We start from the raw sequence: 16777 nt of genomic DNA on the forward strand, positions 1-16777 counted from the left end.
CCGTCCCAGTGCGCTGCCACCTTCAATGGAAAGAAACTTCCGCATACTGAGGTGGAACTTGCGGTGTTTTAGTTTATGGCCATTGCTCCTCGTCCTGTCGCTGGGCACCACTGAAAAGAGCCTGGCATCATCCTCTCGGCACCCGTCTTTGCGATGTTTCTGTGCATTGATGAGATCTCCTCCCTTTTCTCCACACTACACAGACCCAGCTCCTGCTGTCTGTCCCTGTAAGAGAGATGCTCCTGACCCCTCAGCATCTTTGTGATTTTCCACGGCACCCTCTCTGGTAGCTCCATGTCTTTTTTGTACTGAGGAGCCCAGAACTCGACACAGCATTCCAGATAAGCCTGGCAGTATCCATACGAAAGTGGCTGCTGGGATGAGTGGAAATGCTTCCCAGAGCTGCTGCTCCTCGAGGTCATGGTCCTGCATGGGGAACTGGGCTTTTTTCTCTTCTCCAGGCTGAACAGCCCAGCTCCCTCTGCCTTTCCCTGGAACAGAGATTCTCCAGTCCCCCAACATCCTCACTGCCCTCAGCCAGACCCACTCCAGGAACTTCATGTCTCTCTTAGGCAATTCTCTTTATTTCCCCCTTATTTACTGTGTCATTGAAAACCCCAGACTGGTCAGATCTATTTCTGTGGCTTAACCTGAGCACTGTCCTTGGCTGTTCCAGTAGGACACAGCTGGAACACCACACGTGGTTGAAGTTCTCTTGTGATGTCTTCCATGAGCTGTTCATTATAGCAGCTGGCATTTCTCGTTGCAATGAAATGAAATAATAAATTCATTTTCAGAGTAATAAGTGTTTTTTCTACTGCCTGCAGCAAACTGCTGAGAGATCCAACATAATTTTCTACTGTGTATAAAGTATAATTTTCTACTAAGAATCAAGTATTTGGATATTCTTCCTCAAGGGAAATGTATTAGAGCAACATAAAATAATTCATGTTTTTTGGACTGATTTCCATAGGAACAGACAAAGCTAAACTGATCTCCATGGTACACAGAATCAGAAGTATGCAATGCCTATTAAAGACCTAATAATACAATGGTACAAGTAATTCAAAAATTCACGTTGAGTCATCACATTACTGAACTTTAGCCTGTTCTACATCTAATTCTGTGCTCGCAGGTGTAAATGCAGGAATGATGCACACCTGCATGCAAAATGCTGTCTAGCTTTTCCCATAATGAACCTGGAATCTGGGCAGCCAACCAGGATGTGGAAGTAGAACACCTGTAATTTCCAGACACTCTGGGGACAAATGAAGGAGATATAATTGGATTTAAGACCTTAGAAAGTAAAAACATGAGTGAGTGTGTGATTAAGTATTTCAAGATCACTCTCAAAAAGACAAAAGTTGGAGGCTGTGTTGTCCAAAAGAAATGGAGGCATATAAGTAGAAAATAGGGGGTGCTGCTGTTTTATCTACAACAGATCAATGCTTGATTAAGTGACTGAGAATTTTTTTTCAAATGTTCTTGAAAAAAACACAGGAAAAAGTTTTAATTTAGTAAGCTTAAAAAACAAAACTGGAAGGACACCAAAGCTGGAACATAAGCTGTTCTAAAACCCAGAATTGTTCAGTGTTCCAATTATTATTCAGATTTTTAATGCCAAAATTGATATTGAATTGTCACTGAAAATTGACTAGGAAATAAAGAGGGATTTTTGCAGAACAATATCCTCCAATTTCTTATTTTCAAAAGAATTTAGATCCCACTTTTTCCAGTGGTTAACATAGAACTCTGCATTTCAAATGCCTCTCTTACATCTCAAACACGTCAGAAGGCTTGCTCTTCTATACCAAACTTTATTCTTTAGATTTCAAATGTCTTCCCATAACAATAAAGCTTTAAAGATGAAGTGTATATCAACACAGCTTGAATGTATATGTAGATAAAATGTATTACCATTGTCATCAGGATCTGTTGAACCCAATCTTTGTCTGTTTCTGAAAAAGCATAGCAACTAATAATTACCATAAAAATTCAGAAAAATATTCCAGTTATTTAGAACAGTTACACTTTGTTTTTTCCCCACTTAAATATCAACAATGCCTGTATTCACTACAGTGGTGAAGTTGATGAAAGGAGAACATTATAAAGAGTAACCCTTAAAATGTTGCTCCATTCCATTCACAAATGTCGAGACAAATTAAAGTTCAGCATATGGTTCACTGTCGCACAGAGATCCTCATGGAAAGGAAAATCAACAGCTTCTGTTACAGAAATTGCTACAATTGTCATGGCATTATCAAATCTTTTCTACTTCAATGCCTGAATATACAAAGGCCAGTGCAAAAGGTTTTCAGTCACAAAATGGACCTATAAAAATTGGAAAACTCTCTTCTCTGGTAATCTCAAATTTAAGAACATGAGCTGTTCACACAATATCAGATTGCAAAGGGCTGTTTGACAAGCTGGAGAGATCTGAAGGCAGATTACAGAATCTCCCTCAGTACTGACTAACAGGTTCTGCCATTTGTAGCTCAGAGCACGAGGATCGCTCGGGGCTGGACAGGATGGACACTCTCCCTTAGGATTCAGAGCAGGTTATACACAAATTCACTCTGCTTAGTCCCATTTGCCGTCTACATTTGAATTAAAAAGGAGGATGGTGCAGGTTCAGTGATGTCATCTGGCAACACTGAAGCTGTAAAAACCCCAGCACCTGCCCCACCGTGGAGAGGCTGCTCCAGAGGGCACCTGGCCTGGGCAAGAGCATGATGGGCAGCTCTGGAATTTTATGGTGAAGTGAAATCTCTAAGGATTGCACCCTGGCATTTCTGAAGAGCCTGGAACAATAAACAAGCTCCCAGGACAGAAGGTTCTGGGTGCTGGGCTGTTGGAGGCGACAAAAGGCTCATTGTCCAGGAGCGCCCTCCTTCCACTGCCGGGCTGGAACACCAGTGTGTCTGTATGTATGGAATATCAGTGTGGCTGTGGGACCACGGCAGGAGGAGAGGCTGAGCCATGCTAGTGCACGCTGGCCCCAGCTGCAATGAGCTCCAGGAGGAGCCACAGCAGCTGCCAGACACCAGTCCTCCAGGTGGCTCACAGCAAGGAAGTGGGAATGGAGCAACCTCACCACAAACACAACTTGTCACAAGCCCCCATTTCTCAGCCTTAATAAAGATAAAAGGATTTTGTCTTAAGTGGATTTTTCAACTTTTTCTTCTAGTGGAGGTTTCCTGGGACAGATTACAAGCTGTAACCAGAACCTGGCTGCAGCATCCCTTAATGAGTCCTGGCACAGGGGTCCTGGCACTGCTGTCTGGATTACAACTCCTCTCACAGTCGAGGAGTCTCAGTGTCCTCTGCACACCAGAAACCTGCTCAGCCAGAATGAGCGAGTGCAATCAGACACTCTGAATAATTCAGGCAGCAGAAGTCACTCTGTGCCCAGCTGGGAGGTGCCATTTCTCCACAAAGCTGCAGTTACTGACCCAATGTTAACTCTGCTTTTGCAACACAAAACCAAAAGCTAACCTATTTTACTACTGAAAGGGGCTTTAGGTGAGTTCAGAAAGAATTTGGGGAGCAGTTCATAGCTGTGGAGAGCCTGAATGAGCAGTGATGTCCACCTGAAGTGGTAAAACTTCAGTGTGGGACAAGTTCCATGTTCCTCCTCCCACAGTGAGCACTCAATAGTGGCACCAGCTTAATGGGACACGAGGAACTGATGGGTGAGGGGGGAGAAATGGATTTGCTGAGCAAAACTGAATTCTTGATTTTGACCATTTGTTTTGATTTTCTTACAAAACAGCTGCATACCATTTATGCTCCAGGGCAGAGAAATCAAGCTTATTGTTTAAGTATGTTTGAAGCAGGGATCTATAATTTACCTTTTATATTACTGTACTATGTGCTGGGGCCACCTAACTCAATTATGCCATATTTTTGCCAGGTCTGTGGTTTAAGATAGGAAAGTGTCCCCAGAAGCATCCTGCAGAATTTTATCAAACCACTAAACTCAAAGGGAACTTGTACAGTTCATGTCAGAAAGAAAGTGACAGTCCCTGGCCAAGCATTTCTTGTTACCTGGTTTCTGGGGTTTATTTATGGCAGCTGGTTCCAGAATTGCGACACTTGGATTCTCACAGAGCACGTGAGCACTCTCTTCAACTCCTTCAGTGCAAAGTCCATTGACTGTGGTCAAACTACCTCTCTGGCTGGTCAAACTACCTCTAAACAAAGTAGCTGGATGCAGCACTGAAACAAATACATGCTCCTTTACTGGAAAGCTGTAGAGACAGGAATTTCTGTGTTCTGACCAATAGCAAAAATCTGGGAAGTTGCAGAAGCCACAAAAGCTGCTTTACTTAGGGAAGAGCTCTAAATCCTCATTTTCCCAGAGCTTTGAAAAAGTTGCCCATTTGACCCAACCACATAATAAAACATTGATGCTCCAGCTTTTATTCAATTATCATATCACTTACCTTCTGTTGCCACAGCAAAAATATCTGATACATAAATAATGCACAGACAAATCACACTAGCAGTCACCATGGTTAGAAAGGAAAGGATGATGCAAACCAACATAATTTTACTTAAAATGTCTTGAAATCACATGTTCTGGAAGTTTGAGAAGGCTACAACATGTATTCCCAATTATACAGTCTATGATTTCAAATAGCACATATAGAATAAAGAAGGAATTAATTTATTCCTAAATTGAACTAAAAACTAAATTGAAGTACCTTAGCTGCTCCTTCAGTCCTGCTGATGGGCTCTGTTGTTACTGCTGCTTTCCTCTACCCTTTGGGCATCAGGTAGCTAAAAAAAACCCCAACAAAACCAAGCAAAAATAAGCACACACACAAAAAAGAAAATGCCCAGTGGAACTTTCAAAAGCAAAAACCTAAGACATACTCAGGACAAATGAGAGTGTACAGCCCTGAAATGTTGTTTGCTGCTTTCTCTGACTCACCATTTATTTTTCTCCTTTATAAATAGTTTGTTCTCTGTATTTAGTGCTGTATCCTTGTAAGAGAACAAATGAAAATAATTTTAAGATGGTTTTCTCTACTTCAGTTTCTGGAAATGAAACAAAGATTTGTTAGGTTATCTGTGGAAAAGGCAAATAGTTAATGCAGAGCAAGTCATTTTGATTGCCTAAGATACTTACCCACAGATTGCTGACAGTAGGAGCTGCTTTCTTTTTTTAAAAAAAAAAGCTGTACGCATTCAGCTTCTTGCCTTTTTTTTTTTTTTTAACAAATAAAACCTTCAGAAATTAAAAGTTGTATCTGAAACACAGCATTGAATTGTATTCACCTTGGTTTGGGAAGAAGCTTATATAGAGGGCCATTAAAAATATATATTCCAGCCTCCAGATTCTCCTTTTTCTGCAAACAAGTTGCTCAGAGAAGGCCTGGATCTTATGGACAACAGCTACAGCATGGGGGGGTTCAGCCAAAAAAACCCAAAACAAACAAAACAAAACAGTGGTAAGAATATCCATGGTAATTCATTGTAGCTGGGAGGCAAAAATACCAAAACTCTGGAACACCATTTCTAAGGTACACAGAGGTGACATTCTAGTTGAGCAAGAAGAAGAACAAATGAAAATACTAAAATTCAGGTAAAGCCCACCTGAATCATAGCAGCAGAATCTCTCTTACCCCAACACTGCAGCAATTTAAGATCTGGCAGCTATATTGTACAAATTAATTCAGAACATGTAGAACCCAGAACTACAAAATCCAGATCGACCAGACATGCTCAATTCAGGCAACATAATGAAAAAAAAAAAAACCCAAACGCTAGAACTGTATTTCTTCATGTTGCAAGCAGAAAATGTAGTCCAAATTGCCAATTTGTTTCCAACAATTTTAACTTTTCCAGACTTAATATTTTAATAACAAATGACTAAGCATTATAAGGTTTTTGTTTAAAAAGTGTTTTCACTTTAATGGGTTTAGTTAATAACATCATGAATGGTACAAAACTGTCCTTTTTCACATTTCCATACATTGTATTATGGACCACCTGAAAATCTGGACTAAGAATGCATAGTGTCTCTTAATTAGCCCTAGCTTCATTTTTGCCATATGTAGAACAGATATGCAGAAAAACATGCATTTATTACCAATGACATGTTAACGTTAGCTTAAATAATAAAATATGGCAGAATGTGCACTGTGAAATGCACAGGTTTGTAATAGGGTAAGAGAGACCAAATGTCAAGTGCTGGCAATGAAATAAGAAATGGTTGATGACACACTGATGTTTTGTGACCATAGTATTAGCTTTTCTGCTTTAAAATTGTTTTAAATAGTAGTAAATATTTAAATAATATTTAAAATATATTTCCTATGGAAATCATTTACTTGGAAGACAGCCTGTAAGATCTGACTTTTTAAAAAGTAGTATTTCATTTTGACAATATATGAATACAATACATGCCACAGAACCTCAAAGACCCTAAAGTCCTCAGCTGTTTTCAGAAACAATTTCTCAATCTAACTTTGTCTCTGTTTTTTTGCTAGCAAAACTCTGGGAGTAGCATCTCAAAGCAAAACCTGCCTTTAAGAGAAATGCTGTATTTGAATAAAACCAAACCCAGTGTAAATTGGGATGCCACACTAAAGGAAAGAATAGTGGAATTAAAAGCCAAATAACTGATTATGCAATTTGTTTCATTCCTGTTTTGCTAATTCATAGTCTAAGGAGGGCTTTGTTCCTTCCTAGTGCATCTTCTCTTGCAGTCAAATCAGTGCTCAATTTCCACTGTCATATTAAGGGATGAAGACCTCACTGTTACTCCAAAGGGGAAAGAATTTGAGGTGTGGGTGCAGACTTCATTACCTAAAATGCAACAAAACAAACTATTTGTGCAAAAAAAAAAGTAATCTGTACATTGACTTTTTCATTAAGTTTGCTTCAGTATAAAAAAACCTCTTCAATCCTACAAACAAAGCTTTGCTTTGATTTATGACCCTTCAACACACTCGAGAGTTCCATGGTTTTACTTATTCTAATTTGGTAAATCAACAATCCAGCCACCATTTTTGCACCCCAAGACAAAGAAGGAAGCTCCACTATATTAATCTTGAATAGTCTGGGGCAGTTACTTTTATTCAAGACAGGTTTTTCCTGTCTTCTACAGGCACAGTGCTTGTTTAACTGGCCTTGGGGACAAAACAGCCAAAAATAAGCCAGGTCACTTTCTATGGCAGTGCAGAGCATCCTGGCCCCCTTTTTTAAATGGTTGTTGATAAAATTACTTCCTTTTTAAATAGGGACAAGCTACTCCAAAAGCCTCTCATTTCTTTTGGGTTTTTTCACCTTCTAAGGACCAAAAGCAGCTTTCTAAAGCTACTTCTAGATTTAAAAATCCAGACTAAGTAGACAGTAGTGGTAATGTTCTAGAAAGCACAGAGAACTCTCTCAATTCTGCTTCATTAGGAAGGGGTGTGAGAGAGACAAAGTCTGACCAGCTCTTTACTGCACCATCAAGGAGCTGATGGCATTGTTCCCTCAGTCTGTATCCTAATGATTTTTAAAACCACAGACCAGGAATTTCCAAACTGTAATGGGATTATAGAACTCTGCCTGGGCAAGTAACTTACTCTCATGAATCTACACTCACATCCCAGGAAGGGAATGCACTGAGTGAACTTGGGAATGCCCACCAGTGACTGAAGAGTGTGCCGGGCACGTTCCTACTGTACCTCCAGTGTGCACATTTCCATTAAAATCATTTTATCTGCTTGCTGCTAATTCTGCTGGCTGGTTTCACCCTAGAAACTCGAGTTCCTACCAGACCCAGCAGGACTGAAACTATAGAAATTCCTTACCCCCACAGCTACTACCCTTCTTTTCACGTGGGAATGAATTAGCTCCATGATTGCTCTAACAACCTGCATATTCTGCCTAACACCCAAACCCACCTGCTCTCCTAGATAATTGCAGACATAGCAGTAGCACAATGTGTCATTATCACCACAGTGACCTCCCTTTTTAAAGCAAAACCACGAGGAAGAGGCTTTAAAAAAGGCAAGGGCACACACCCATTTCTGTTCATCGTAGTCTGCACACAGATTGTAAAGGAGAATTATTGCTTTTTAAGGATGAAAAGCTTTGGAAGTATGGTAAACATCCTACAAGGTTCTAAATCTAATCAGCTAAAATTCTGTACATACTGTAATATTCAAGCCTCTATTTGCTTACTCAAGATCAAATAATTTCATTTTCACATCTATTCATTAAACTCTTTATAGTTCTACGGTCTAATGAATATTTAACAACTAAACAGGATCAAAACATGGGGAAAAGGTCACATGGCAATGAACATTATTTCATTTGGCCAATGAATAGTGAACCCTGCTCTCTTGGCTGAAATTAAGGCACTAAGTGGCAGTAAAAGGATAAAGGAATGAAGTTTTTTTTCGACATTATCTGAAAAAAGACCAACATGATTTCTTCTTTTTTAGGAAGCCAGTAGAGTACATCTCCATTCTGAATGACTCAGTAAGGCATTCTATTGGCAAATTCAAAGAAAATGTTCTCCTGATTAGAGCCCATTACATTCATTGTCTGAGTGTGACTAGTGGCACTACTAAGTGTTAACAACCTGGAGGGGGAGAAAAGCTACAAAGATGTCTGAAGACTTGAAAGGCACCAAAAAGAGAACAGCTCTGCAACTGCCAGTTCTACAAACAATTATGTAAGCTGTGTTTAACACTGCATATAGTCTACTTTCAATCAACAATCTTTGTTGACCAAGATAAAGTAAAGTAGCTCTTCATTTAAACTCTCAGTTAATCAAGTGCTAGTTTAGTAAGAAATTTATTTTCACATACCAGAAAATAATTGCAGTGTCTAACACAACTACACTTAAAGCAAAACTAGTCTAGTATGCATTATGCATTATTCTGGTTAACACTGAAGCAAACCTGTATAAACAAAAGGGTTACCTCGAGATACATAGTTTACAATATAAAATCAACATATAAATGAATAGGATTTACTGAAAACAATGGAAAGTGTATTACAAAGATACATGTAACAATTTTAACCACATTATTTCCTCTGTGAAAAATACAACTATTAGTGAGATAAAATGTACAATTGAATTTTTTTTTTCCAAAAGAAAAAAAAACACAGTATAAAGGAAAATATTTTTTTCTTCAAAACAGGGAAAATAGTTAAGGTCATTGTCTTTCATTACAATATAATTTGACACAAAAGCAGTCATAGGATTGCACCAACTCCATGTTCAGTCTCCTGAACATGACAATAGTAAAAGGAGTCCATAAAGCATAATGAAATTTCTGGATTTTGTGATGGCAATATACGTATGCAGAAACTGATGTCACTCCAGCTCTGTTCACAAAATGTACAAAACTCTAAATTTGGTGGCCAGACATGTAAAAATTAGTTCACCCCAACGCTGACTTCTCTCTCACTTAGTCAGGGATGGAAAAATCTGTAGCATTTTAAGTGTTGTTATCTGTTGAGCAATAAAAAAAGAAAAAAGTATATGTAGTGCATGCTTCATCACTTGTCAAAACCATTTCTGAAAATAAAACTAAGTTATCCAATAGTTTACAAAATCAAAAATAACTCTTCAGGTTAAAGATGTGATTAGGTTTATGTTTAGTTCCATCTCCAAAGGACTGATTTCCTTGGCAGCATCACTTTTCCTTAGCACAAGCCAAGGCACAGAGTTCCATAAAGAGAAATAAAAATGGCTACAAACAAGAATGCAGTCTGGCATTGTACAAGCAATCAGAGCCTCTCCCGGAGCTTTCTGTTCCATCAGGTTAGTGCCGTAGAAAAAGGTGGGATTTGGGATACATCTTTGTTAGGAGCATTTCTGCTGGACATGATTCAAAAGTTCACCAAATTTTTCAAAAAGATCCTCCACCCATTTTATGTTTTTCATGCACAGCTGCACAATCTCTTCCTGGCCTAGATCTGCACTTGTCTTCTGAACAGAAGAAATCTATTTAAAACAGAGAAGGAGGGGGAGAGAAATGCGCGCACACACACACGTTAGGCTGCCAGAACTTGAGAATTGTCATTTTTATAAAAGTCTGCAATTAAATATGAACCTTCTCTGCCAGAAAACTTTCAAGTTTTAAGAACAAGGGTAATGCCCCCCAACTTAACACAACTGAGCCAGAGCTCAACTCTTGCATTTCTGCTACCTGAAATATTTCCACCAAGGATTTGCAGAAGAAATAAAGGATGGCGTTCTAAAACAAAAACCAATCTTTTAGATCCAAGGAATTAAATACACTGATAACATTTGTTCATTTTGGATAACAGTGAAGAATATTTCAGGGAATCCCAAAAACCTTGCAAGCCTCACATCTGAATGTTCTGAGCAGCAGTTCCCATTAGGGGCAGCTCATGCGGTCAATGTAGCGTTTGTTTGCCGTAAAGAATTAATTAAAATAGGAGGCCTCAATCCATACTCATGTACCAAGAATGAGAGAACAATCTCTTGAGTTGGACTCAATTCCCTCAATAAATTCCCTCAATGAATGCAAAAAAGTGAGAACAACACTTACCTCTTCTTTACATGTTAGATATATGTGATATTTGTAATGATGGAGTGAGTGATACAAAGAATACAACTGTATTTTTTCTGGATCTACTGTAAACTCCTGCAAAAAGAACAATTATTTTAGGAAAATTCATGTTATTTACTAAGAGACATGACAGACATTTTCTTCTGTGAACAATTTTTTTCAACAATTCAGAAACTGAGTGCTTAATTCAAATCATTGCTGTGACATATCTGGCAAACTGTGATTGCCATTATATCATAATTATCTCCTATCTCCACTTCCCATGTTGTTTTATCAAAACCAGGTGTGAGAATGCTTTCAGTCATCCTGAATGCACTGCAAGCCCAAAATGGGTAAGACACTCCCTTCTTAAGAAGTACTCCAAGAACTACCAAAGTTTAACCATTATTGTAGTGGACTGATGGCTATCACTGCAAAAGATACAGACCTTGTGCTTGAGAAGGCTGATTTGTACTTACCTAAAAATTAGGTTAATTTGGCAAAAAATATGACTGTATATGTACAGGTCATTTGTCCAGCCACTATTTACTGCAGGGAGATGAAGCTAAACAAGCTAAATCTAGTTAGTGTTCCCCAGGAATTCTATTGAAATAAATAACAAGCGCATCTCAAATTTTTTTCTGTGTTTTCTTTTAATTTCTTTCTTTTTTTTTTTTTTTAAATTTAGGATATACAGCTTCATTCTGCCACTGGAAATGAGGAATGGAATAAGAACTCAATTTTTAAGAAGAGTTATCTGATCTCAGACTTTACAGTATTAACATTATTTTTATTAAATTTCTGATCTGGAAGCCATTGTATAGTTTACTTTGCAGCAAGTGTAAGAAACTGTTATTATGATTATTATACATATTACTATTATTATAGGACTTATTATTATTATCTACAGCACCAATGGTAAAGGCAAATTGTTGCTGCTCCAGCAACCCAGGAAGCTGACAAATTATGTTTCATATGAGTTATAATAATAATTCCATGTATTCCTTCAAATGTTGGTTTTTAACATTTCCTTGTTAAAGAAAAAGCACCTCTCTCAGAGATTTTATATTTTGATAAACCAACCAAACCAGCTAATATGTGAAGCTATGTTTTATATAAACATGGTTATCACAGCACAAGTCAGAGGGTGGCAGCAACAAACCCTGAAAACACTCACCTGTGCTGATTTAGTGGTTGATTTAGAAGTCCTCAGTGTTTTCTTGTTGTAAGCTTTACCATTCATTTTGATCTTAGACACAGATGTCCCTCCACACTTTGTCTTGGAATCCCTAGTGACCACTGTCAGTTCAGGAAAGTTTTCCAAAGCGTTCTTTAACAGAGCACATAAAGACAAAGGATTATAAAAAAAGTCAAGACTGGACTCACTGATGATAAATTGGCCATTTTTCTTTGAAAATATTAGAGTGCAGCCTTTCAGGAAAAAAAAATTATCCTTCCACAAAGACCTGATAAAGTGTTCTTATCAGATCATACAACAAAATCTGGTTTGGAAAGCATGACCACCTGTTCCTGACCAATGTAATTTTTCAAGACCAGCAGATCCTTTCAGTGTACATCAGATTAACATCTGTGATTCTATCACTAGAAAGAGAGGGGGAAAAAAGCTCCACAGGGCAATTTTTAACTTCTAAATTGCTTTCCATTCCATTTCTACCCAAAAATCTCTAAGGCTAAGGTATTTGAACTTCTCTAAGTATTTCGTGCATAGTCAGGCACACAGGGATTGGATGCCTAAATATCTTCATAGGTTTTGTCCCAGATTTTGCAAATTACAAACTAATTGCATCTCATCAGATCTGTAAGGTAGAAAAGGTTATGCACAGTGAAGTAGAAGGCTGGTTCAAAAAAGTACAAGTTAAAGTTAGAAATTCATCTTAACTCATGAGAGTGAACTGCATTTCTGCCAGCTTCAATTCCACATTATTTGCATGAGTAAATTTGAATACAATTTTGTTGGACAAATATAGCATTATGTTGGCAGCTGCTTGGAAATAGTCCTGCTATGCTACACAATCTGGCCCTGAAAAATATGTTGCACATTAAATAAACCTGCATCTTTGTATTATACAGCAGTATAATGCAGAAAAATGCACATATGGAAAAACAAATGAATGCTGCAGCTCAAGGACCTTACTGGGACTATTGGGTTAAAATATGATGTTGACTCCATTTTTATATTTTCTTGTAACAAACAGTACTTGACTACAACTACCTCCCCTGCCTATAATCTATTAGCTCTTTACCTATATCAGCCATTTTTTACTTTATTAAACAAACCTCTCAGTAAACAGCTATTAAATCTGCTGCACAGTGGTAGCAGTAACCTTGACCAGCCAGTTTGTTCATATCCAGTCTTCCCTGCAATGCTTTCAACATGGCACAACTTAAACAGGTTTGAATTACTTAGTTATTATTTCATTTTGTTATCCACTATAATAGCCTTCCTCAAGGATGATTTGGAATGTCAAGGAGCTCTGGTCACTTCTGGCCTTCTCTGGAGAACTCCCAAGAACCAGAACAGTTTTATGGCCTCATCACTGACCAGACAAATGTGAATTGGAATGAAGAAGTAAATAGTGATTTTTGCATGTTTGGGTGCATGAAACACATAATTATTTTCAAATGGAGTTTACATAATTCAGCTGAGATGCTTCACTTACTAAGCTTCAATTAAAACAACAATAATATTTTATAATTTTTGTTTATAACAACTATTATCCAAAGGATGCAATAAGCTGTAAGAACTATAAAAAATGTTACAGGCAAAACTACCAAACACTGACTGCTAACTTCAGTGTCTGCTTTGGTTTGTAATACAGTGCTAACATATTCCATATTAACTGTAGTTATTAAATTCCTCCATGTCTATCAGTGCAGAACAGAAAAAACATTCAAACTGAATGATACCAGTGACTGACATGATACTTTTAACTTACTGCTTTCTTCAGTGCCTCATTCAGCTTTAATATCTGTACTAGTGATTTCATTAAAGGTGGAACAGAAACCTCCTGCATCTTAAAGAGCATTAAACACATTTTCCTAACCAACACAAGCACTTAAGATGACAAGTAGGCATTTCATTTTTATCCAAGACATTGACGCAAGGATGGCACAAATTGGCAGTGTCACATCAGAAGAAAAATATTAAAGATTTTCTATCTTGCAGATGACACCACAAGCAGATCCCTTCCTTACATCCATTAACTCCACTAACATCTTGCAGATGATATGATGGAATAGTCTTAATTTTAGAGATATATAAAACATAATCTGCTTCTAAGTGAACACACAGCAAAGCTATTGTATTCACTATGAACTCCAGCTTAATCAGCAGCTGGAATTACATGTTGATGTTACAAAGAATGATAGTAGCTTTTTTCCCCTTAAAATGGGAAAAAATGAAGCATGACTACCTCTCACTTTTTGTGTACTGCTACTGAAATTCTACAAATTTCTCATTTCCCTTAACTGGTCTATCTTCTCTGTATGGACAGGTCAAAAAGAGGTATCTATATTAATAACTATTAACACAAAATTCTTACCACAACAGAAAAACAGAAACAGAAAAACATGATACCTCTCTGAGGCTCTGTGCATTTGAAATTACACATCCCTCCCTGAGCCTTTTTACTCTAAGGAGGAAACCACAGGAAATTCTGTTCAAGGAGGTACAAATTATTCAGCTGTTGGGAAATCAGCATAGCTAACATTAAAAAAGTTCAAGAATAGTGTGAATTACAGCTGTTTCACTGGTTGATGGTGGTCTCCTCTCTGAAACAAAGCCATCTTATGTCCCACAAATTCTACCAGAAATGGAATGGGGAAAAAAGTTTAATGATGGAAAAGACCAGAACTTTCAAGTCTGTTACTATCTTCCTCCTCACCTAGTTCTCAAGAATAAACTCACAGCAGTACAAAGAACAGAATTGGTTCTCCAAGTGTCTCTGTACTGTGGGCATAAGGGGACAGGAAAAGAGAGGCAAAAAGCAAGTTTGGTGATGGTTTTTATAGTCAGGCCTGCTTTACTGTTGTTGGCCTCAAAACTGTTACAAGAATAAATCATCAGTCTGGTTATAGACACTGGCAATAGGGTGTCTTACTCCCAAGCAGGAGGACAAGAGGAAATGGCCTCATGGTGTGCTAGGGGAGATTTAGAGTGGATATTACAAAAGATCTCCTCACTAGAAGGGTTATGAGGTACTGGAACAGGCTTCCTAGGGAAGTGGTGAAGTCACCACCCCTGGAGGTCTCAAACATGCGCAGCAGATGTGGCACTTTGGGACAGGGCTTAGACTTGGCAGTGCTGGAATTGATCTCTTCTAACCTACATGACTCCATGAGTGAAAACAACCTTCCTGCACTTGCAAGCTCTGCATGGTTGCTTGGAGGGTGGGTGGGAACAGTAGGAAGCACAGTGATTATCCTCCTGTTTACCTTCTCTCTACTGAGATGGTACGGCTTCTCTCTTCCCTGTCCACATCCAGACCTGTTTTTATATTACCACGTCAAAGCTGCTGTAATATGGGCTTGTTATCCACACTTTTCTCAACCTTCCATGCTGAAGATACATGAAAGAGCACACAAATGAGTTGTTCTTGCATCCCTCTGTCATGGTTTTAAACTCCTCTGATCATGATCTCTACTTCAAAGAGGTTCAGACATCTGCTTCACAGCATAGCTATTTCATGTAAAAGTTTATTTTTAGGCAATACAATCACTTAACCAAAAGCTCTAGAAGGACAGGAAACAGATTTTCTTTTGGCAAACTTGAAAAGCTTAAAGGAAAAAATGCTTGAGAATGAACCAAAAAGCATGGGGAGTAAAACTAGAACTTTACCTCTGCAGTATAAACTCCTCCATCCCAAAATGCTCTCCAAATGCCACATACAAGCACTAAATTTATAGCATCTCTTTCAAATCCATATTCACTTCTGCTACAAATGGGTTTTAAGTTGTGCCTACATGGTATAAATTCAGTGATTTACCTAAAAGACCACTTTTAAAAGCCTGGAATTTGAAAGAGAATACCTTGAAAGCATGATCCAAGCGCAATTTGGAAAGCAGCCTTTTCCTATTGTCATTCAGCATGCCATCAATTTTTCTCATGTGAGGCAAGAGTAGCTCATCTAAAAGACACATTAAAAACCCACAGCAGTTGATTATTAAGAGATGCACAATAATGAGATTCATATTAATTCTATGCTTTGACCCATTAATATACAATGTGGAAAGTGAAAAATAAAGCAATTGGCACATAATCTAATTTCAAATGTGAGAGAAAAAAATTTTTTTTTTTTTTGGATCAGCCCACTAAGCTGGTGTATGAAGTTAAATTTCTGATTGCAATCCTGCTCCTTCTATGAGCTTCCTTTGCTGCAAGGAAAAATTAAGATAGAGCAATACAGAGCAAAAATATTAGAGACAATTTTACACCAATTCCTAGATAATCCTCTTCTGTGCAATACAGCTGGCAGTTTTATGAAGACAAGTATGTGGTTTTTGACATTTGTTATTCCATTTTACAAGAAATGGTCCTGCTGGTATTTATTAAAAAAAAAAAAAAAATTTGAGGAAAGTGCTTACTTGATAAAAGTTATCTGATAAACCACTGTGAATTGCACAATATACAGCTGAACATGGGCATGTGGCCAGGAATTAAAATTTACAGCTCAGTCTGGAGCATTTTATTTATAAAGTCAATTACTTTGATTTTAGTGGGACTACCAACATAACGCATGGGTCTGAAATCTTGAGGTAAGTGGGCACTGATGCACACTCAAAACAAATCATGAGAGGCAGGAGAGGAGAGGCTAGACATTTTTTTTTAAGCACAGGCAAACAGAAGTACAAAACAACATCTTGCAACTAAATAATACATGAAATGATTTCTCTTTTGCAACCTTTATCTTTGAACATGCGTGTTTAACTAAATTTTGAGAAATAGGAGTTTTGACTTGTACCCTGGAGTCTACTGGGATAAACAAATCCAAATATTTTATCTTCAAAGAAACTGTGTCCATTAATATAAATTTTTTTTGATCAAGATTTCAAGATTTCAGTGTTTAAAAATCAGAATTTTTAATAGTAGGAGGAATCATATCTACTTATAGTTATATGCATATTTCTTTATATAAAAGCAAACACACTTGAAACTCTGTAATTTTGCTAAGGTTTGAAATACAGTAACTGTAGGAACAAATAGCTCAATTCAGACATTCACAGCAAAA

The 16777-nt window shown here is 37.8% G+C and overlaps 1 protein-coding gene across 1 annotated transcript in view; it reads right to left on the bottom strand.

Annotated features, from left to right (window-relative positions):
* Window positions 1–8218: 8218 nt before the first annotated feature.
* QSER1 (glutamine and serine rich 1) overlaps window positions 8219–16777 on the bottom strand; it is a 42570-nt gene continuing 34011 nt past the window's right edge. The window contains exons 10-13 of the mRNA XM_033062501.1: window positions 15579–15676; window positions 11707–11859; window positions 10530–10625; window positions 8219–9958 (exon numbers count right to left, since the gene is read on the bottom strand). Coding sequence (XP_032918392.1) covers window positions 9818–9958; window positions 10530–10625; window positions 11707–11859; window positions 15579–15676 — 488 coding nt within the window. The 3' untranslated portion in view covers window positions 8219–9817. The remainder of the gene's footprint in view (window positions 9959–10529; window positions 10626–11706; window positions 11860–15578; window positions 15677–16777) is intronic.

This window comes from Catharus ustulatus, chromosome 6, assembly GCF_009819885.2.
Source record: "Catharus ustulatus isolate bCatUst1 chromosome 6, bCatUst1.pri.v2, whole genome shotgun sequence".
NCBI lineage: Eukaryota > Metazoa > Chordata > Aves > Passeriformes > Turdidae > Catharus > Catharus ustulatus.